Source organism: Poecilia reticulata, linkage group LG21 (assembly GCF_000633615.1).
Source record: "Poecilia reticulata strain Guanapo linkage group LG21, Guppy_female_1.0+MT, whole genome shotgun sequence".
Taxonomy (NCBI): domain Eukaryota; kingdom Metazoa; phylum Chordata; class Actinopteri; order Cyprinodontiformes; family Poeciliidae; genus Poecilia; species Poecilia reticulata.
In genome coordinates this window covers 6,083,752-6,107,334 of record NC_024351.1, presented here as the reverse complement: position 1 = coordinate 6,107,334, position 23,583 = coordinate 6,083,752, and the positions used below count along the sequence as shown (strand labels likewise).

Below are 23,583 nucleotides of genomic sequence, written 5' to 3'. Positions count from 1 at the left end.
CAAGGCGGGTTTGTCAGAGTTTGTGAAGTCAAACCAACCGGAATGTCCTGCGTCACATCTTTAAGGTAAATGGTGACTGTCAGCCAAATCATCTGTGACAAAATACACACCTGAGTACTTCCATTGATTTTGTAACGTGATCTCTACAGTTTATAAACTTATGGTTTCAACTTCCACAATGGGATAGTGTTTTCTCTTTCTACAAGAGTCATGCTATTCATAAATTTATCTAATTTCAGGCCATAAAATACAAGCAGAGTCAAAATGTGTGTGACCATATTTATTTAGAAATATTTCGACATTTCAAAGAATGACTCGTTTTAAAAGGCGCATCATGACAAAACACCAGATGTATCCCATCGATCACAGCTTTCCTTTCAGTTTTTGAAACAAGTGATAAACTGGGAAACATGGAGTTTTGTACATAAATAATAATGCATGCAAATAGTAAAAGATGAATAAATGTGAAAAAAGCCGTTTTTCTTCCTGAATCATATTTAATGAGGAGATACAAGATTCAGGAAGAGCTCATTTAATTTAAGCCAGATGCTAAACCTTTCATGTTAATGTGCCTTAACAGTTTCATTCATCTGTTGTTCATGTACTAGAAATTTCATTTGGTCACAAATATATTTAAAAAGGTGGGAATTAGGACAAGTGTACAAATGAAGTAAGACATTTTTGGAAGGTGGAGAAATTTAACCAAAACCTATTCTTGATTTTCTCTCTTCCTTTTCTTCTTCTTGGATTTTTTAGTAACCAGTTCCTCCTCACACTCCTTTACTTCACTGTGGGCCTCCTCGCCCTCGTGAACATTTATAAGCTGCTTCTCTATGTGTTTAGGTTTTTTCTTCTTGGAGAGACTTGGTCTTTCACAGTTCATCTCCAGAACACTGGCGGAGCTAGAGTTTTCATTTTCATCAATGATTTCTACAGTCTTCCTCTTCTTTTTCTTTCTTGAACACGCTTTCTCCTCGTTTTCTTCTTCTTCTAGTACGATGGGAGCACTGCACTTCTCTTCTACATCCACTAGCTCCTCTTTTAGCTTTTTGTTCTGCTTTTTCTTGGGCTTTTCAGCATCATTGTTGCTGCTATAGACTGGACTGAGCTCCTCAGCTGGGCTTGATGTTTCGGTAGTCTCCGCTTTGACAGAAGATGCTGAACCTTCAGAGCCACGAGCCTTCTTCAGCTGTGCCATCCGCTGCGCAAAATACTCCTGCATGCTCAGAGAACTTGTCACAGTCTTGGTTATTGACTCAGTATCAAGTTCAGAAGAAGCCTTAGTCCCACTTTCCTCTGATTCGACTGGAGACTCGCTCCTGCTCCTCCCCTACACCACAAAGACACAAATAAGAAGAGAGTTATTTAGAGAATCTGCACATCCAGACCTGGTACACCATTTTGAACAAAGGAGCTTAAGTGATTGTCACTCATCATACTAAGATTATTCCAAAGATGTAAAGTGAGTGACAAACCCAAAGAAGGATGTTGAAGCAACAATAGGTGTTAGAACCTTAAAATAAGCACAGTTTACAAAAGAGTCGCATTTTTTATTTTTTATCGTTCCTGACATCCAGCTCCAAGCTGTCGTCCCTCTGTAACAGCTCCATATTTAGTGGTGAGGAGCTGTTATAGAGACACAAGTTGTAGCTGAACTGTGATTGTCAAATCAAACTGAAACCAGATCTGCTGTTTGTGTTGGCTTACCACCAGAGCAAGAAAAGAGACGAAAACCGGGGCTGGCAATCAACCTAATCTAACACGTGAACGTTCTTAGGAAAGTCAACTGTCATTCCACAGAAATGTCTCAGAATTTTAAATTCGACTTAATTTTTCTAAGAAGAGGGCACATGCATCAAAAGATAAGTGACTTAGTTAACAAAATAAAATAATTCAGAGTATTTTTCAGTGTAAAAGTGTGGTTTCTCTGAATAAAGTTGCAAAAGGCTTTTACAACCTAGACTGGGAAAAACCAGCACCTTGTTCTATGCTTTGTTTCGTACAAAAGGTCTGGACTCTTATTGAGAAAGGATTGCTTACTGGAGGCATGAACTCTGTTGGAAGTTTTACATGATTGGATCCGTTTTTACCATCCTTAGTCATCTTTTTAACTTTTAACTACTTCATACTAACTCATTGGCAAAAAGTTTTGGGGTCGTCATTCAGTTTCAGGAGAAACTGAATGGCGACCCCAAATTTATGGTTATGTACTTTATGACCATAAACGTCTGTGTTAAAGAGATCAACAATTATTGCATTTATTTCAGATGTAAAAAAAAAACAAAAAAAAACAGCACAGCAAAAATACTGTAAGCTGTTTAGTTTCTATGAATTTATACATACATGGCATGCAGTGATCTTCTGTTCTATATTTAGGAGAAAACTGAGTCTGATTATAAATCCTCACTGCAGCCTTTAGGTTTGGCATTAAACGGGGCCTATTTTAAAACCGTTAGGCACAACGTGGTCCAGATTTTACCTCCACAGCATGTACAATTTGTCACCTCGCCCCTATGATCCATTTGTCTTCATTTTCCTAATGGTCTACTCAATGCATAATGATTTGTCGTGAAGAATACAGAAGCTCTTCTGGAGAGTCGCACTAAACAATGCAGCCGCTGCTAAGATGGTGAAGTGCATGGCATTTTTCACACCACACAGATTAACTGAAAACACCGAGTTGTATGCTAACGTATCATTGTTTGGCCTTAAAGCCTTTATGTTCAATTACAGTTAGAGATAGACATGATGGCTAAAGTTATGCAAATCTACAGTCAAATGCAGAGCCAAGTTGAGAGATGTACATGGAGCTTTCTTCTTAAGTCCCTTCATCAAAAAATTGTAATATAATGAAGATATAAATAATGATTTGGCCAGAATTATTCTCAAATAAATCCAAGAAAGCTTATAATTAACAAGATTAATAGTTCCCAATAACGTCTGTGAGAGTGCAGACCTTAAAAACAGGAAAAAAGTGGTTTCCAATGTAGGTGAACCCAACATGAACGCTTAAGAAAGTTTTCCACCATCCAGGACCTTGTCCAGATATAACCACAACTTCTAACAAGGGGAATATAAAGCCCTTCAGGTGAGGTGCCATTAAACAAAACTTTCCAGCTTCCCACTAAAAATCTATACTCCCAGTTACTGCACAATGGCGTCCTCTCTGCTTGGGAGAGTGAAGATGAGGCTTAGAGCTGACAGCGCCAAACAGCATGTAACTGGGATTTGGGAAGATGGCTGGGGGCCACTTTAGAGCTGCCTGTGAAATTACTCTCAGGAGAGGGACAGGCTGAATGAGCAAAGGGAAGAAAGAGGGGAGAGTGACTGAGAGAAACATCATCATCAGGGAAAGGTGGCTTGAGCTTGGTGCGTGGTTCTTCCTTCACTGCCTGGGGATTCCATTAGACTCTGATCCGACAGCAGGTAGAAGTGCTGTGCACAGGCTGGACAAACACACACAGAGTGGATGTAAACATACTGATCCAGTCAGCATTCCTGGCAGCCCTGGAGATTTTTTTTTTCAGCATGAACTATTGGGGGTGACAGGCTAATAGGAAAGTACTTGGCAGCAACGTTAGAGGGGTTTCTCCATTTTCAGTTGCATCTTTCGCTCAAACTTGTTAGTCATATAATCCTTTGCAATGTCATAGTCTTGTATCCAGCACACAGAAAGCATTACCAGACTCATTTTTGGTTCTAGCTTGTATTTTTAAAACAAAAGTATCATAAAGAGTATTGCTTATTGGTGTTTGATGAGCTTTTGCTACGTAGTAACAATGCTTCTTGAAAACAGATCTTGTACTGCTGGAAAGTAAAAATATTTCCCATTTCTCAATTTTTTTATTTGTGGTTTAAGCAGCAATAGTGAGTATGTGGGTTGTCCTCATTAAAAACTTCTCTGCCAATGCCTTATTTAGGTATCGACTCCCGTTTAGTGCTGTTGAAGGGATGGCATAATTGAGGTTTGAAGAATTTAAAAGAAATTTAACAACTTGTTCATTTATTCATTGTATCTATAATGCATGGAAAAATCACTCTGCCAGAACTGCCTGGCAGCTCTTCCTCATCCTCACATATTGGCTGGGGATTGCATGTCATTCTTCAACCAGCATTTACCACAAGTCCACTGATGTGGTTGTGCTGGTCACTTTGGCATGAACAACATACCAAGGCTGATCCCACAAATGAGTCTTAGGTAAGGACTGCAAGCAGATCACTCCATCCTCTCAATTGCCAAATTGTGGAGGTAGTCTCTGATAAACCCCTTCCTGTGGGGAGCAAGTGTTGACATCTTGAAAGGCCAGCGTTCTGTCACCAAAGACATAGGGTTCCCATTGGCTGCAGAATCCCATAATATCTCTACATTAAAACTGCCTCCAGTGAGGACAAGTATCATTTCTTATCATCAAAGTTTTTTGGTATTGGCAGAAATGATTTAGCAAGGTCTTTAGAGGCGCAATGCAACCAATATACTCAACCCACAATGTATTTTCCTAACAACTGTGGCACTATTTAAGGGGAATTAAACAGGAAAGTCACACACTTACAGATACTATATTTGTATTTTTCCCACGTATCTGACCCACTACTTGCTACTAACCCAGGTACTGACTTTAGTAGACAAATCAAATTTGGACAGCAGTACTGACCTATGCATTCTTTCAAAGTTGCAGCTACATTAACAGATGTGGGGAAAAAAGCAGCATATTAATCTGAAATTTGATGAACGATGGAGAAGAAATGCACAAATTCTTATACTTTTTTAAATAAAAAGAACTGCATAAAATTATTTGAATAAAATTTTATCATGCTTTTTGTGAAATATGTTAATACTTAATGTAATACCTAAATAAATTATGCATATTTGACGCTGCAAATTATTCTCCAGCTGAAGCAGAGCATTTGGGGTGACAGAAAACATTACATAAGAGAGTAAAAATGCATATCATCATGGCTAAAGGTAAGAATTGAAAAGAGAGTTCACACATCTTGAGAAAATGCATCCAAGATGTCAACACTTTTCATACCTACAATCAAAAGACTGGGGTTTGAACCTATGGGTATTAAAAATGTTTATAGACATGAACTCAGTGAAATCAATGGCAAACTGCAAATATTTTAATTCAACTGAATATTTACGTCGAGGAATAATATGAAAACCTGATAACTTCATCAATTCCTAGCGGGTTAAATCTAGTAGATAAAAAATATTTTCTTGATCTTTTAAAAAAAATATTAGAACATTTATACCATTAAAAAAAACAGTAATGGTTACTGTCTAGTCATCTCAAGCAAAATAAAATGGAGAGAAATTATCCTTGGGTTGCTGTGAATTGATATTTTGATCTGGAACTTTGATTCCATCTTCATCTAAGGTAAAAAAAAAAAAAAATTAAACAGACAACTTTAAACATACAAGCTAATTTGACTGAGCGATTGCAGAAAAAAAGCACTTGTGAATGCATTATGAGAATAGATGTTTTCTTCATGTTCTGTATTGTTTTGTGAAAATACACAATTTTAAATGTCTTATATGTTATTAACTTTGCAAAAATCTGTCCAGCTTCTTGCTAAATTTAGGAAGAATGGCAAAAATGGCAGAGTTGAGTAGCAGAGGGTTGGAGAACACACCTCTTATCAAGCCGTGTGTACTTCTCCTCCCACATCATCTACTTCTCTCCACCCAGACGCAGAACCCCAGGAAAAGGATGCGCTCAATGCACTGTGTGCAGCTCTGAGATAAGGCTCCTTCAGCAGAGGAGCGGTCTGGCTGGCTATCGGGCCCTTCCTGATCCACTCACTCCCCTGGCGGGGGACAGGGTTGGGCAGGGAACACAGGGAGGGGTCCACAGAGGGTCCCGAAGAAAAGGAGAGGTTGGGAAGACATTCAACAGGACGCCTCCTTCAAGACACTCCAGTTCAATCTCTTCCCCGCTAATGTAACCAATGGAAAGCCAATGGCAGAGCATGTGCCAAGGTGCCAAAATAGAACGGCCAATATATTCAGAGGGGAAGTCAATCAAGCCAGGAAAAATGAAGAAAAACGTTCACTTTAGTGCATGAGAAACTTTTCTTTCCAGTGAGTCCTAGAATAAATGAATAGAAAAAAATCCTACATTATTACATTTATTTGTAATAATCTGGGCTTTTTTTTTTTTTTTTTTTTTTGCAAAGCAAGCAATCCCACTTTACGCTGATTGTGAGCTAAAGAGAGTGCAAAAATCTAAGCCAGCATTTTTTTGTACAATACAAGATCTGTTACCTTGTATGCCATTGATTTAAACATTATTACAGCAAAAAGAGTGCAATGTAACCGAGTAAAGATGCATAATATCACCTGACATATTTAAAATAAAAAGCTGAGCAAGAATGCTTTGAAATGAAGACGGGTATTAAAATTTTATAGAATTTTAGACTTAATACAGTTTTTACCAAAAGAGCTTAATTGGTAGCGAAATAGATCAATGTTCCTACAATACAAAAATAAATATTTGTGGGCAACCTTCCATTGCTATTACATTGGGGTAAAATGCTGGTTCTTCAGTGGTTTTACTAAATCCAAACTGTTTTACATTGCCAGTTTCACACAAGTTCTAAAAGGTGAAAATAGGGCTTTTGAAAAAAAAAATTTTGTTCTGAACATGAAGCCTCTACTAAAGAATAGGACTGATTTTGAACAATATAAAACAAAATCAGCTTGTGCTGTGTTCATATCACAACATAGTGATATGACTAATTATTTCAGTGTCATGAACCTGCTTTTTTTATGCCAATGTAATATTTAGTCAGCTGGAAAAAATTGCTACGTCAGTTTTTAGTAATATGTTTATGCCTTAATCAAAAATACATTTTTCGTACCTTTCTAAGATAAAAATGACTTTGTTTATTTTGCACATGGGAAAAACATTGTCCAGTTCAAAAAGCTGAACATTTAAGAAAAAAAGCAATTAAGCATATTTTTGACAAGATGTAACAAAAAAAATAAATAAATCAAAGGCAACACACACATCAGCAGCATAAGAGGTGGAACAAAAACTCTGTCCCAAACAACAACCCAACTTTGCCTGATTGCTGGCTAATGTTGTAAGATGCAGGTGGCGCCTGCCAATACTTTCAAGCTTATTATATGCAGGCAAGGCAAGTTTATTTGTACGGCACATTTCAGCAGCAAGGCAAATTAAGTTCTTTACATATAAAGAAGCATCAATGCTTTTAACAAAAACTAAGGTTTGTAGTGTCTGGATCTACATCAAAACGATGCATCCAATGAAAGAAACCAAATGAAATGTAACTTACAGGATGCAAACTTTTTATTTGCATTAGTTCTCATCTCAATTCTTTTCATTTGTGTAAGCCTAACTAAATACTTTTAGTAGACCAAAACGTTGAATTAATGTATACAAATTCATCAATTGAATGAGATGTAAGGCAGAATAGTTAGCTGCAGTCTAATTCAACAGCAAGTAAAATATGAAACATGTGGAGAGAAAAATTAATAGGTGACTCCCTAAAAGGTAGCAGCTTGCATTTACTTGTGTTATTTTGTACTGTAACACAAGATTCGAGAGTTTACTTGTATTAAAGTTCCTTCAATCTGAAATACGTAAATTTAACCAATAACCATTTCAACAACTCACCTTTTTAATCTTGTTAATTAGACTTTGATTGTGCAGCACATGGCCTTTTATTTCCTGAAAAACTGCCTCTTTGCATTGCTTGCTATACTTTTTTTCAATAATTTCTCACCGATATTGGCTGGGTGGGTAATTGCATGAGAGTTGCCCTCATTGTCCTGCCACAATAATAAATTTGGTGATACTCGAGGTCTATGGATCAGGGCCTGATTAGCCAGCTGTCTCTCCCTGATGAGCGCACAAGTCCGGTAGCCCATCGTTCATCGGCATGACGTGGGTGGACAGAAAAACAGGTGGAAGCCTTAATCCAAATAAGTGAATGCCTCAGTTCAACACGCAAGTCTACACCTTTAAACTAATTCCAATCTTTGTTCTCCTTTTTTTTGTAAATTAGGTTTACCAATCGCAAATTTAACGGAAACAAATGAAGCATATAAGCCCATCATATACCGCACATCAAAAACGTTGCTAAAAGCAGACACTGTGTGGAGTTTAAACATAAATACGGGTTGAAAAATTGCATTTTGTTCCTACTGCGGGAACGTTAATCATAAATAACAAATGAAGACAACATTATGCATGCAGCTTGTTCAACACTGCAAACACTCGCCGACAATAGGCCTTCATGAACAACGGGGTTCCTCACTCTGACCCCAGGGAGGGAAGAGGCTGTGATTATTTCTCTCAGCTGTGATTCATTAGATTTAGGAGTCAGTGATTAAACGGTAGTCTGACTGTAAACAGCCAAGATGGTCTGAAATGTCTGGACGGTTAGCTTCACTAGGAGGTAATTATCCATTTCTCATATTGTGGCATAGGCTTGTAACTATGAGACAGACACCTCATGCTTTTTTTTTTTTTTTTTTTTTTTTGTTTATTTGTTTCAGTCCAGCACTAATCTCTAAGTGTCAGCGAGCTGGCACTGCCAGCAGGGAGCAGCCTACAGAACTGCCACAGAGGTAAATGGCAACTGTGTGCTGCACTTATTTTACAGGAGGACGGGCTGTTCTTGGCGGGCCTTGGTATTTTCAGCGGTAAAAGTAAAAGGGTCTGTCAACAAACATGATCAAGACTGGGATCGCTTTTGGTCGCGGCAATTAGATGCTATCTGTGAACGAACGGCCCGCAATAAGTGCAGCTGCCTGTATGAGTGCATTCAAATAGCAGCCACCACGCTGCAGCGACGCACGTTTACACCGTCAGGCCCTTTCATCAGATCAGCATTGTTGTCTAAGGGGATAAAATTAGCCTGTCTTCTTTCTTCATATCTAGAAATAGTTTCTTAATGGAATGAACAAAGTAGAATAATTTTTTTAAAAAAGTCTCACTTTTCTGCCTCCTTAAAAGAAAGGCGAAAAATGTTAAGATCTATTGTTTTCCATAATGCAAGTCTGGAAAATAGTTTATTTTCATCAAAAATAATAAGATATGCAATTTTTCTTAAAAAACAGCACCAAATTCAATAATTGACTGCCCCAAACATTCATTTGTTAGGAGAATGAAGGGTTGGCATAAATTTAAATTAGAACGCAATTAAATATTAATACACTGTGTTGAGACTATCAGCAAAAATGGCAGCCTAAAAGATGTGTCCATCTGTTTTGAACACCTTTGCTGAATTTTGGTAAGAACAAACTTATTATGGGGCTCATCACTCATGATGAGTGCCTCACACATTGGATAAGTGTAGCACAGATTTGATAACACCAGTTTAGATTGTGACATTATTTTTCAAAGGGCCTAATTCTGAATATTTCCCTGTTACTATAAGATATGCAGATGACTTGGAGAAGGTTTGGCATTTATAAGCCAATGCTTCAGCCAACAACATCTTTCAGACTGTGCATGACTGACTTATCCTGGAGTCTTGGGTGTGTTTTTACCATGTGTTCATTATTCATGATTGTTATTACTGCTGGATACAGTCTGGAATAAATAAGATGATCAGATTTAACCTCCCAATCAAAACAAATACAATAAACTCCATGTCATAAACTTGACAATTAGACACAAATTTCTTAGACCGATCTTAAAAATAAATGACACTTTCTTGACATTCTGACATTTAATTATCAAAAACATTTCACAGGCCTCAATTGCCACCTTTGTCACCTGTGGTATGGTTGGAGACAATTTATGTAGCAAAAATGAGATTTTGCTTCTGCACTGTCAGCAAACTTCCACAGCTTTACTCCGCCCATCGGCTCCCTGGCGCCTTCTGTGACGCATCTGCCAAATGCTCAACCCGTGTCGCCCCTGCTCCATATTCCTTAACACGGCGGTATCGGGGGAGCCCATGCCGACGGGCTATCCTTCATGTGGACGACGCGTGGGCAGCCAACGCTTGCAACAGGTGCCACCCGATGAGGCCTGATCCCCCCGTTCTTTGTGCCTGAGCAAGAGTGGGAGTGGGAGAGGCCGCAGGGGTCACGCTGACCCGAGAGCAGGGCGCAGCATACCCACCGTCTGACTGGAGGTTCAAACGTCAAAACAAGGCTGGTACCAATTTAAGCTGAACCATTTTTCTTTTCTGACACCAAGGGAGTAGAGAAATAATAAATGGGTGAATGTTGGAGCACCTCTAACGTTTTGCTGAAGTCAAACAGAATAAGCAATCAACATAAGGCTAAAACTGTGGATGTGCCCTTACTGAAATCAAATTAAAATAAAAATGAGTGATGGATAATCAAGACAAGTGGATAATTGGAGTCATTTGAAAAGTGGAAAATAAAGATTTTCATTTTCTTTTAAATATTTAATTAAAATCACAATTACAAAAGCAGGTAATTTGAATGAAAAGCCTAAAAGCTTTTATATTTTGACTCTTCCTTGCAAAAAAACAACAAAAAAAAAGAATGAAATGTAGGTGAAAAAAATAAAACTCCAGCTTGTTTCCACCTTTCAACTGAGCTGGCGCCTATAAAAAATGACTAACTTTTGTTGATGTATGAATCGGCGGGGAGTCTATTTATCAGCGGGCCCTCTGCGGTCGCCCGCTTGGGTCCCTCAAGCCACAAGCCGCGTCGCTCCCCTTTGACTGATTAATTAGCCAATCAGAGGACATTTTTCACTGGGCGGCAGAATGGTTTATTTCAGCTAATGCCGGGCTTTCGAGCCGAGGCCCGTTGGAGCCTCGTCGGCTCTTTCGGACTGCCTGAGTGGCTGGGCAGAGGGGCGAGGGAGATAAATCAAGCTGGGCTGGCCCTCCATGTGGCTCCCCTAACTAAACCCCCTGAGGAGGGCACGAAGAGCAGGGGTGGTGGAAAAAGGGGGAAGGAGGAGAGCAGGATAGCCAGGGGCACTGCTCGCCCGCCGATAAGCGCGGGGACCACGGGGGTGCCAATGTCCCTGCATTTAAAAATGGCCGGGGCTTTTTGATATCTCGGCAGTGAGAGCCTGTCATTTGTCATGTGGTGAGTAATTGTGTTGAGGAGCTCAAGAGGAGGCAGGAGACGGAAGAGGTTCATGTGTATAGGAGAGATGATGGATAACAGAGAGCCAGGTAGATGGACAGGTGCTATACCCCAACACACATCGTAAATAATGGCTGCAACCTTACATTTTTAGGTGGCTAGACAATAAAAAGAGAAGCTGTGGGTGAAACGGTGGCTTGTGATTTATCTTGCTAAGTTGGTCACTTGTATATGGCAAATAGCTTTCCCCCTGTAAAACAAAGCTGAATGTCTACAATAAATAAGTATGATAAACATACTTAAAATCAAATTTTTGGGGGAAAGTAACTCTTCCATTTTGCAGTGCAATGCAAAAGTATTCGCCCCCTCCCTGGTTTTTAATTTTACATTTCGTTTTACACTAGATCATAACCACAAATTTCAATGTATATCATTGGATTTTTATGTGATCAGCCTAATTGATGTAATACTCTGAAGTAAAAGGAAGATGATAAATGACTTTTTTAAATAATATAAATCACCTTTTGGTCTTTTGGAGTATGTCTCCAACGGCTTTGTAAACTACAGACTTATATTTCAAACTCAGGGAGATTGTATGAAAATATATTTTCAGCTCGTTTTTTAAATCTTGACCGAGATTCAAGCAAGAGTTATCATGGGTTTCCCTGATTAGTGTCTGTTTAGGATTCTTGGTAGGTCAGTGGTTGTACCACACTATTTTTGGATAACTGTTCGGACTGTGTTCCAAAAAGATGTTCAAAGTTTGAGGCATAGCTCCACAACTTTACCCCTCACATATTTGGTGTCAGGGTTAAAGCATCAACCAGTCAGTGTATTTAGTTGAATGGCTCAAAGGTTAATTATTAATTTCAGATAGTAATTGGTGGTAATTGTGGTGTAATGCCGTAATTGTTAAGCAACAGCAGCTACACAAAAAATGTTTGCATGCTCTCATATTCAGTGTTGCCTTTGATGAGCAGAAACCTGTGTGTCGAGTGTGTGCGTGCACTTGTCTGTTTCGTGGAGCGTTGCGCACAGCGATAAGGGACGAGCAGGAAACATCACTGTGGAGGAAGGAAAACACCCGCTGTGGGGGGACTGGTGGAAGGGATGCTGGAGAGACAGCTGTGGGTGGTGGTTGAAGAGGTGGAAGATTCATGAGGGGGAAAAAAGGGCAAGCCTGGAGAAGTTCATGAAGCTTCAGACGAGCTTCATCAAGATGGACATTTGTATAATACCATAATCAAACACACCAAAACTCCTATATCTGTATCGGTATAAAGTTTTGGAGCAGTGAAATTATTCAATATAGACACTGTGTAACATGTCAAATGTCTGATTTAAGACGAGTGTGAGACAAAGGTTCATTCCAGTGTCACAGACATACATTCATAGGATATCAGGCAAAACGCCTAGACCCTGATTGGTCAATCACAGTTCTTATTTATTCCCTGCAACCTCAGATGTTGCTGGGCTTTAACACAGGGCTCGTGGGAAACCATTGTAATTGTTGCTGGTGCTTTCAATGTGGTCAATGGTGTCCCACCTGGCTGAAAAATAAGAACCCATAACCAAACGATTAGGGAAAAAAAATGATGGTGTGTATTGCTTGCATTTCCAATGTTAATCAGCCAGGGAGCATCTCCTATTGTCATGTTATGGCAGAGCACCTGCAGGGGAATAGAGGAAGGGTTTTTGTGTACAATTTATGGATTTTCAAGATGCCAATTTCTTCAAGCCCAGTGCTTGAAATAAACAAAGGAATCCAGCAAAAGGCTTTTTTTGTGTATTGCTGTCCAAAAGGTAGATATTTCACCGTCAGACTGGCTTTCTGTACTGGGTCGATTAAACTTGGGGAAGCAAAACTGGTTTGTGACATGAAAATATATTAATTCATTACAATACAATGGAAGAAAATGCTTATTTCACCATAAAATACAAATGTAAAAGTGGTGCAATAATTGTTAGTTTTAATTCCTCTGGCTACAAAATAAAGTTTTATCTTGTGTGTTTTCTCATTATAAAGCTATGTGTTTAAAACTATTTCATCCAAAGACACAGATATTGGTCATTTACTGGCATAAAGGTATATGAACGTGATAAAGTTATGATTCCAAAAGGTCTAGATCTGTTTTAAAGTTTAAAATTAATTTTATGAGATCCTAATGAAAGTGAGAAAGTTATTCAGGTTTCCTCTGGCTATATAGAGCAGGGGTCTCCGACTTGGGGCTCTGGAGCCGCAAATGGCTTTTTTGACCTCCCACATTAGCTCTTAGTAACATAAGTAAAAATAATTTTTTTAAAAAAGTTAATATTTTAAATATAATAAAAGCAGGTTTTAGCAGTTTCTGTAATGGATTAATTGCTTCTCTCCACACAGAGAGGGGGGAAGAAGAATTGTAGTTAAAGTCGGCATCAAAAACTGTGGCTGTCCTGTCAAGTGATAGATGGAGGAAGCAATTAAAACTGGGTTACTTGGTTTAGGGTGTGGAATCCATACATGACAGGACATTGTAGGCTAGTGTATAAAAATACGTCTCTATTGAAAATAATTTTATATTGTTCCTATGTAATCTACTTTTTAGAAAATCAAAAATATGGGTTATCTTTAGTGACTAAAAATCTTAAAAACTAGGAGAAACACTTAAAATATGTGAGTAAATGAACCTACATGTTTTACCTTTTAATTACATTTCACCAATACATTAACCTTTTAGCAATCTAATGTATCATGGTCCATCTGTAAATTAGGTAATGTGAATTTATGAAAGCAAATATAGGCCTAAAATGTATCATAACTCCTGCAAATTATCTACAGGAAGATTTCATGCATTTTTTGTTTTTATTTACAAAGGTAAATACAATGCAAGCTGGACCCACCTGACCTTGTAAATTTCAAAACCATTAGACTATTACCTTAGCGTCAAATGGCAAAGTGACCTCTGTAGGGGCCAACCACTGATGGCAAAAGCAAAAAAAAAAACTTTTTTGTAAGCATCATCACTTTAGATTTTTGCAAACCTCAACACAATTTGGGTTTTTACTTTAATAAACCCTTCTGGCAGGCAGAACCACCTGATGTGATGGTCTGAGACAGAAGTAGAAAAAGGGGGGAGTGTGAAGGAGGGGACGAAGAGGTAAGAGTGAAAATCTCTTAACTGGATTTAAGTGCTCTTGCCACCATCAGTGGCCCTTTGGCAGCGTTAAAGCTGTTCACTGCGACATGGCTAATCTTCAGCCAGAGGCAGCTCGGGAGCTGGGACCTGCAAAACCTCAGGGATCACACTGTACCAGAGTAAATGTTGAGGACATCACAACTGATGGTCACCAGCAATTACTGAGACTGATAAGCCTGAGCCACCTTGCTAGAGGTATGCCGTCTTACTCCTGAGTCCTGACTTTGATTAGGCTTAGAAAGATCATGGGTCAGCCTGCTCAGTTCAGATGACAGGTTTTTCTTCAGCATAAGCGAAGTAACTAATTAGGAATATTAACTGAGAAGACATTGAGAAATGCTCAATGATATTTGAAGCAAGAAATCCTCAGACTTCAGCCAAAAAATAAAATATTTTTCTTCTTACACAACAAAGTTCAATAGCTTACCTGTTCTTGGTCTTTGGTAGACTTGGTCCTCTTCCCAAAGATGCAGTTAAGGTCTGTTTCACTACGGGAAGATAAGTCCTTGCCTAAAGTAAAACAAGAAAGTAAAACGTTGGACTCAACATCAGCATATTTTATTTGATATAGCAAAAACAAACCAACAGATTGAAAAGACTAAAGAACGTCTGACACACTTTGTGTGTGTGTGCGTGCGTGTGTGTGTGCTTAAGATGTGGTAGCTGGGTAAAGAAAAGAGGAGTTGTGCATGGTCCAATTATGCAGCAGGGATAAAACAGCAAAGAAAAATAAACTGACGACAAGGTCCGCCAAGTCTCCGGATTCCCGTTCTCAAGACTGGGCCTCAAAGGCTCCTGAAGCATGCAGTCGTCTGTCTCGAGCCTGGGTCCTGTTCAAACAGCTGCATCCTCTTCCTTCAGCGGGACTCTGATAACATTTGGTTATTTATTGCTTTTAAGACCCTATCTCCCCTGCTTTTGACTTTGAAAGTCACAGCACAGGGCACACTTAAGAGGTAAAAACCAAGAAAGTATGCTGAAAACTAAAACAAATGGGATGGAGGTCATTTGGTGTTTGTCACCTACTGGACTTGGGTCAGACGTAAAAATTGTACTGGATCTGATTTTCTCACTGCTTGGAAAAGGGAGCACACGTATACATTTCCTGGTTTTCAGGTGAACGGGCAAAGAGTTGTTTAAAATGGCAGAAATCATCAGATAACTGGTCAAACAAGATTTACAATGCACTAACTGAAATGCAAATCTGACATCAAATTACTGAGTGCCAAGACTAAAGTAAACAGTCCCATTTTCTGACACAGCTCTTAGTTTCGTTGTACTAAACTTATAAAGAACTTGGTTTTAACCTATTTCTCTGTTGCAAGCATGCTTCTTGTTGTGAAGGAAGTTTATTTCTTTGCAAATGATCTCACATCTGTAAGGAAAATGCATCAACAGAGTTGACTATCTGGCCACAATAAACTATCCAGTCTTTCCTGCCAAACGCTTAGTCAGCAACTGTTTGTAATGTGGTGGTGTTTATTAGCTTGGATTATTAAAGTTTGAAGAACCAAGACTTATTGGCAATTAACAATTCATTTATATAATAAACAGGGGCCTTAGGAGTACCCCATACAACCACAAAGGCCTAGCACCTCCTGGTAACCAACTTGGTCACACAATGCTGTGGGATGGCATCTTATTCCTCAGGATCTGTTCAACCCAGCCAATTCAGTGGTGTTGAGGTCAGGATTGCTGGCAGTTTCAGCCTCTCTACTCTCAAACTCTGTATTTATTTGCATTGACATCTTGGTCTAGTCCCAAAGAGTAGAGATGTAGGATGGACACTGGCTGCTGAATCTCATCTTGAAATCTCTGCACAACCAGCGATGATGGCAATACCCTGTTTTTCCAGTCGGGAAGATGATGTTTGCTATTTGCAACAAAAAAAAAAAAAAAAAAAGACTTGGCACGTTTTTCATGGGGGCAAACCACACACTAAACTTAACACACTGTTCAACCCACAAATTCATTTTCCTTGCAATGTGGTGTAATCTAAATGGAAATAAACACTTTTAAAAAGCATAATATTTATTGCCAAGTATCTCTACAATAATAAAAAAAAACAATAAATGTTTTGCGTGATTTTTTTAATGGTCAAGATCTGTTAAAAACAACAAAAAAGGATACTCTTTAAAAACCCAAAAGCAGCAATGAAGCCACCACACAGAGAGGGGGGATAAAGAACTGTAGTTAAATTCTGCATCAACCACCCTGGCTGTCCTGACAAGTGATAGATGGAGGCAGCAATTAAAACTGGGTTACTGGTTTATGCTGTGGAGCCTGGACCAAAGCAGTGGAGATTTCGGTGCCTTTCCCCGCAAACAAAGGCCATCAATCCTCAGAGTTGGCAAAGAGCGAACCAGCATAAACGAGATATCAATAGAAAAAATAAGCAGGACAGTAAACAGAGGGCCTGAACTGAGAGGGAGAGGAAGGAAGGCTACTGCTACTTGAGCTACAACATTTTAACTGAAAGTTATAAACTAACAAGGCATGATGCAACATGAATTTATAGCATCATCAACTAAACTAGTTGACCTCTTTTACAATCAAAAGCTATCAGAGTATTACCTGACCTTACCAGCCACTCATATAACAAGCTTAACAACAGTAAATCTATTAGCAAGCCTTTACTTGGCAGCAACATCACAAAAAGGGGAGTTGGCGTTGGAGAAGTCTGTAGAAGCATGCAAAGAGGCGTGGCGGATTACATGTTACCCTGCAGCTCTGTTTAGGTGATTACAAATTGCTACTGGCAACTATAGTGGCAGTCCACCTCCACTTAGGGAGAAAATTATTATTATTTTTTTTTTACTGTGGCTTATTCCTAGGGGAACACAAATACACAAATATGACCTCTTATTGACAACACATATGTTCTAAGACGTAAAATTTTTCAATCTAATCTTTGAGACTTTCTTGTTGCTTGGAAAGAATTCAGCCCTTTCTGACAATGGACAGCGTCACATTGTAAATGACAGTTAAATTATTAAGACTGGTGCCAAATCTGTCAAAGCCTTAAATGGTTGATTGGCAGTGTAAACATTCCTGCATGCAGTAACTCCTAATCTGTTCCTTCTTAAGAGTCATCACTAAAAAAGAACAAAAGTACTTCTCCAAAACTAGACGTCAAAAACACTGCTAGAAAAAAAAAAAAGGAGATTGGATCACCTCATGCATAAGAAATTATTTGATGGCACAAAGCAGTCAGCGTTACAGCCCTTGCAAAGATGGAAAACCAGGGATCAATCAACCTTTCACATTTCCTTGTGAGATCTACCCAACTTCAGTTCATTTGTTAGTTTTTCTACATAAAACAGGCTGCTTAAATACAAATCTCTAATGGTGAACACACAAAAAAAATTTGCCCCTCAATTTCTGCTCAACACTTTCCTCGTTATTTGCCATCACAACAATGCCTGCTCTACTCTCTGAGAGCTTCAGCATCTTAGTCACCAAAGTTTGTGTTGGATGAGGACATCAATGAGTAAAGGGTTCAGTGCAACTTGGCTAATAAGGCAGGAAACCTAAGATACATGCTGTACTTACTTGCCTGCTTTCATTCATATGTGAATTTGAGTGACATCCAAATCTTAATCCATGTGGTCTACGATCTAACTTCAAAAATCAGCCATTTTTGAAGTTGTAGCAACTTCAATTATTCTGGGAAAGCTTTCCATAAGTTTTAGGAATTTGTTTAAGGAGATTCTTGACCATTTTCTCTTGTGTGAGCCCAGGCTAGAGAGCCTGGCTAAAAGGCTGCACTCTTGAAAACTTGTTTCATCAGGCTGGGGTCAGGTCTGTGCAAGCAGCAACTTCTATTCCCCTCTTTTGTAACCTGGCATATCATTTTGTGGCCAATTTGTTGACATTGTCATTTGCTCCCACTTTAATAAAATTGAACTACAAGTGCAAAATGAAATTTTAAATGGCAAAAAATTGCACTACTGGTATTAATGCACAGGTTGCATCCTATTATACAATCCAGGTCATTACTGAGATCCTGACCGCAACCCATTATTTACAAATGTCTGTAAAACAATCTACATGCCTGGTGCTTGATTCATACAACTGTAGTCATAGATGTGGTTGGAATACCTGAATTCAAAGATGAATAAGCAAACTATTCTGGGAACACTGAGTATACTAGTCAACCAAATATTGCAACTGTACTAGAACTGCTAAAATTGTATTTCAATGTATTGTGCAGGGGCTGCACAGTGGCGCACTTGGTAGAGCCGTTGCCTTGCAGCAAGAAGGTTCTGGGTTCAATTCCCGGCCCCGGTCTTTCTGCATGGAGTTTGCATGTTCTCCCTGTGCATGCATGGGCTCTCCCTTGGACTGTGGGTTTCCCCCCACAGTCCAAAAACATGACTGTCAGGTTAATTGGTCTGTCTAAATTGCCCCTAGGTATGAGTGTGTGTGTGTGTGTGTGTGCATGGTTGTTTGTCCTGTGTGTCTCTGTGTTGCCCTGCTACAGACTGCCGACCTGTCCAGGGTGACCCCGCCTCTCACCCGGAACGTCAGCTGGAGATGGGCACCAGCAACCCTCCCAACCCCACTGAGGGACAAGGGTGTCAAGAAAATGGATGGATGTATTGTGCACCTCTACATTTTAATAAATTTTATAATTTACATTCAAAGCTTGTATTTTTATCCATGTCTGGCTTAAACCCAAGATTAAATTTTCTTTTAAAAAATGAACTGTAAAAGTTGACTGTTCAATTAAATAATTTCACATCTAAACACAAGCTCTCCATTGTGTGAACTATTAGTGTCACACAGCATTTTTTTAATGCAGCTAAACAACAGGTCTTAAGTTTTAAGTGACCCTAACATTTTTATAGAGGTGAATAAAAACTACTGAAATCATGTAACATAAATCTGCTTAGTTCACATAAAAATGATTGAGCAATTACGTAATATAAGGTGTGACAGGCCAAGTCTTTAAATTTGTTGGAATAACATTTTCCAATCATCTCAGTTGGCCCTGAAAGCAAATATCCAAAAATGAATAGTGAGTGGGCATGCAGAAGCAGAACAATGTATGCATTATGCTGCATGAATGATAATTAGAAATATTAGAGCTGCCATGAATGCACCTGTAGTTGGCAAACAGAAACATACCCACCCCAAGTCACATTAGGTAATGATACAATTGTGCGAGTCAGAATGAGCTTAACCTGACTAAAACTTGGCAATTAAAAAATGGCAGCAGAATATAAATGTTGGAAGAAATTAAAGAAACAAGCACATTAAAACAGTCAGATCGTCATGCTCAAGTGTGCACTTTTTTCTGACTCGCTTCACACTCACAACATAAAAACAAGCTGAGAGTGGGGGAGAGACAGGGGCCAGGTCCTATCAGGCAGGGTCATCTAATGGGTCAGAGGAGTGCTGTTTCTGCTGGGGGGGAGTAAATGCAGATACCAGATGCTCCAAACAGGAAACGGGAAGTTGCTTTTGAATGACGTAAAATATTAAAGGTTCTTCCAGGTGAAGCAAAAGCCGAGATGTTTGTTTTGTCAAGTGTTCAGATCTGATGAGGCAGATTTGAACTCAGTGACTCACTATTATATATATTGTACACGATTAAAAGCATTTTAATTAGCACAAGCAAGTAAGTCCAAAGAGAGAGAAAAAATGTATGTAATATTTTTTTCGTTTCAGGATGGCAGATTGTTGATGTAACTCTAAATGCCCCCATTCAAAGTGTAACGTGTATGATGGACTCCAGGTCATTATTTACCATGCAAATTATACTAATCAATCATGTAATCATGATACTATGCAGTTTAATCTGATAGTTTTCTGCTTTACCTTCAAGTGCTTCTGAACACACATCGTTCTGCGAGTCTATCAGTGTACCGACCTTGACCAGCAAATCTTAACTTCCTGACGTGTAAAGGGTAATGAAAGGAGTGGGAAGGCCTATAAATAACCTCCCAAAGCACTCACTGGGTCAACTGACCCAGCAGATACCGACCGGACTCTGATCAGCGTCTGTGGTCTGAGACGACAGCATAAGTTTTAATAAGAGGTCAAGTGTACACTGCAGGGGGGCTCTGGCAGAAAACCATGAAAGCAGCAGCACCATTTCACTCTCATTCCGAATCAGCTACTGGTATGAAGTCTTGCTTTAAATATGTAAGAAGGAATGTCAGAGTGTGGCTTTCAGATAGATTGGTTAAAACGAGTTAAAACTGTTTAAAGTTGGAAAAACACAGCTGGTTAAAAGGAAGATACTCACCTTTTGTGAATTTTGTGTAATGAACCCTCTTTTTAGAAGTCTTTGATTTTTCTTCCAGACTGAAGCTCTTCATCTCATCTGGAGGAACTTCTACAGATATCAAAACAAAAACTATGTTATGCACATCAACCCACTACAAAATGAATAAATAATTAATAAATGATTTCTAGCATAGTGCTACTAATGTTGGAAACATAAGTGAGGACATAAATCCTTGAACTTTATAAAATGTTGCAGTGTAGCACCCTCTGCTGTTTAAAAAGCTACTAAAGATGCATCTACGGTCTTGTATGCACAACATAAATTACCCTAGTGTATGACAGTAAATCAGATTAAATTAAGTTAAATAGGATTACCAAAATTATTTTAATTTGCTGAGCACCAGAATAATGTTTTCTTTTTTTATGTCTTCACATTCAGATGTTTACACAAAGAAATATTATCTTGCCTTTAAACAATTTCTGAAAGCCCGGGTGATGATTTAGCCTTGAGTGAGTAAACTTTCCAGATGTTGGCAATTATATGTGAGCATAAAAACCTTGGAAATATCGAGCCACCATGCCATTCAGAAAGGATTCTGAATGAATGTGAATGTGTTTCAGTGTGAAATGTGGGTATCAAAGCCAGGAAAAAAGAGCAAAATACCTTGAGAAAATTATGGCTGAAAGCTGGTAAGAGTTTCATTAATTAGCCTTGTACTAACATGGGCTGAAAGGACACTCAGCAAGGATGAAGACATTACTCCAAAGGCAACAGAAGCCATATTAAACTTTGCATTCAGGGATAAAGATGATCGTTTTATGGGACTTAACTTGTGGTTTCATGACACCAAAATGCAGCAGGAAGTGCTGGACTTTAAACAACAGATAACTTCAGAAGCAAAGAACATTATATGGAAATACTTGAGACATCAGATAAGTAAAAGTCAGGCATTTACCAAGCAGAAATAGTTTTAGTCGACCTCCCTAAAACAGGAACATTTTGATCAGATTTACTGCCAAACAAAAAAGCACATTTGATTTTGACAATATCTGCTAAATCTAAACATCAATACAGTATATATTGCACAGAAGCCACATTTTAAATCAGTAGTGTAAACCCCTTTCGATCTGAGTAACATTTCCTGTTGCGTTCTCGCACACGTAGCAGAAAACCACTTGCTGCAGTAGAAAGTTGAAACCACGCTTACCGTTACTTGTGTTTTGGCCATGGTGGTCGTTCAGCTGAGCCAGAAGCTCATTGAATTCATCCTGGTGAGCAATCCAGTTATCCTGAGAAAAAAAAAAAGAACCACAGATCAATTGATACTCGAGCTTCATACTTCTTTAAACTTACATGAAAAAATTTAGTTTTTATTTGAGCAGGGTCAAGACATAATGCAACATTACATTTAGAAGAAACTGTTCTCCTTTCTAGCCCTAGAATAAATACATTTTCTGATTAAAAAAAACAAATGCTTAGTACATGCAAATTTTTGTCCAAAAGTAAATTTTTATTTCTAATAGAACTGACCTCATGGCTGGCGTTCGTTCCGAGCCCATGTTTGTTGTTTTTAACTTTTACTTTTATGTGATCCGTCGATCCCTGCTCACTCCTCCCCAGTCCCTGAGAAGGACGACAAAAAAAGAGAGAATACTAACACATGTTCCTAATTGTATAAACACCTGAGTGTCATATTTGACATGACACTATGACATGACATATGACAAATACGACATATGTCATATTTCTTTACAATTACACAATTAGCTTGCAATAATTATACTGCAAGCTGTGAGACAACAATACAACTTCATTATGATAAACCTGAAACTACAATTTATCAAGACTTCCAGCTTTATATCAAGAAATAAACAATATTTCAACTTTTGGTCTATGATAAAAGTATTTTCCTGCACAAAAACCCATCCCAAACAGAAAAGTGCACAGTTAATTGCTTTACATATTCCATGTGAAGAAACCTCACTCACTTTGCCTTTGGACCAGCCCATTTGCTCCAGCATTTTCTGGCCAAATTTGCTGTCATCATTGCTCCAGGCGTTGTTCCTAGGGTCTACAGACCACTTCTGTTTCTTGCGGGCTGAACAGGGAGCAGCAGCAATGTGATTACATAACAGTCCGCCAACAAAAGCTTGCATGAAAGATGAGAACAAGCTTCCTCATTTAAGTGTATGCACAGTGTGGTGCACACAGGCTGATGTTAACCCTGTCGTGAACCATCACGTTTTAATTATGTAAGAGCGCAGCTGCACTGAGTCAAATGCCCTGTGGCATTTATAGAAGTGCTTCTTAAAACTATAACACTAACCATTCATTTTGTGATTTACAGGTAATGTCCATCTAACCATTCAAAAAGTTTTATGTCTTAAGTGAGACTCGACATCCTGTAAGTGTGGTTTGCTTCAATGTTTTTAGCCAGGGAGTGTACTAATAATGGCATTAATGATTTTATTAAACGATAAAGCTTAATAAAAATAACAGGTGTTTGTCAACAAGCCGATAATAAGACCTAAAGGCAGCAGTTAAAACGCCTCACTGGGCTGTCATAGTTTAATATTAAAAGACAGACTGTAGCTTAGTAGAGTAAATAGTCTGTTGAAACGTTACTAAACTGAGAGGCAGAGTACAGTAGCACACACGTGTTTAAATCACCGACTGTAAAATGCTAATGCTAACTGGAGTACTTTTCGAAGAAAAACTGAATATTTTCTGACCAACAATTTATACAAGTGTGGAAATGGTTTCGGAAGCGACAGAAGGCATAAAGGATAGCATAAAAACTAAGAAAACATTAGCAATGTATCAAAATTGGGAGAAATATACGCACGCTCAGCGAGCATGGACATCTTGGGTCCTTTAACTGATGACGCAAAGGAAGGATCCCAGAAATATGCCTGAAGACAATGTTTTCCCGTTACATGCTTACGGTGCCTGAAAACACCGTAAGTATGTAACGGGCAAACAATTAACTTTTTCAAAGATACATGAGGGAACCAAGAGATAAAATCCGGTAGGTTATTCAACTTAGTTCATTTTTCAAAGTATTCAAAAAGGCTATTGATTGTTTTCCTGCTCCATTTGTATCAACACTTATCAGCAGAGGG

At 38.7% G+C, this 23,583-nt stretch overlaps 1 protein-coding gene across 1 annotated transcript; it reads right to left on the bottom strand.

Moving 5' to 3' along the window:
- Positions 1 to 265: 265 nt before the first annotated feature.
- On the bottom strand, positions 266 to 23,409 carry pinx1 (PIN2 (TERF1) interacting telomerase inhibitor 1). Its single transcript, XM_008397920.2, has 7 exons — positions 23,307 to 23,409; positions 22,450 to 22,559; positions 21,992 to 22,084; positions 21,669 to 21,750; positions 20,480 to 20,569; positions 14,654 to 14,736; positions 266 to 1,330 (listed from the first exon to the last, which is right to left on the bottom strand). The coding sequence occupies exons 1-7, from the start codon at positions 23,323 to 23,325 to the stop codon at positions 710 to 712; spliced, it is 1,098 nt and encodes a 365-aa protein (XP_008396142.1). The 5' UTR covers positions 23,326 to 23,409; the 3' UTR covers positions 266 to 709.
- Between the last annotated feature and the right edge of the window lie 174 nt (positions 23,410 to 23,583).

Bases quoted from the DNA above. Each gene is read 5' to 3' on its own strand.
- pinx1 (XM_008397920.2), bottom strand. The intron at 21,751-21,991 runs GTCAGTTCTATT...TTTTTTTCTCAG, and splicing joins GAACGAACGCCAGCCATGAG to GATAACTGGATTGCTCACCA. The intron at 14,737-20,479 runs GTGAGTATCTTC...GTTTTACTTTAG, and splicing joins TTACACAAAATTCACAAAAG to GCAAGGACTTATCTTCCCGT.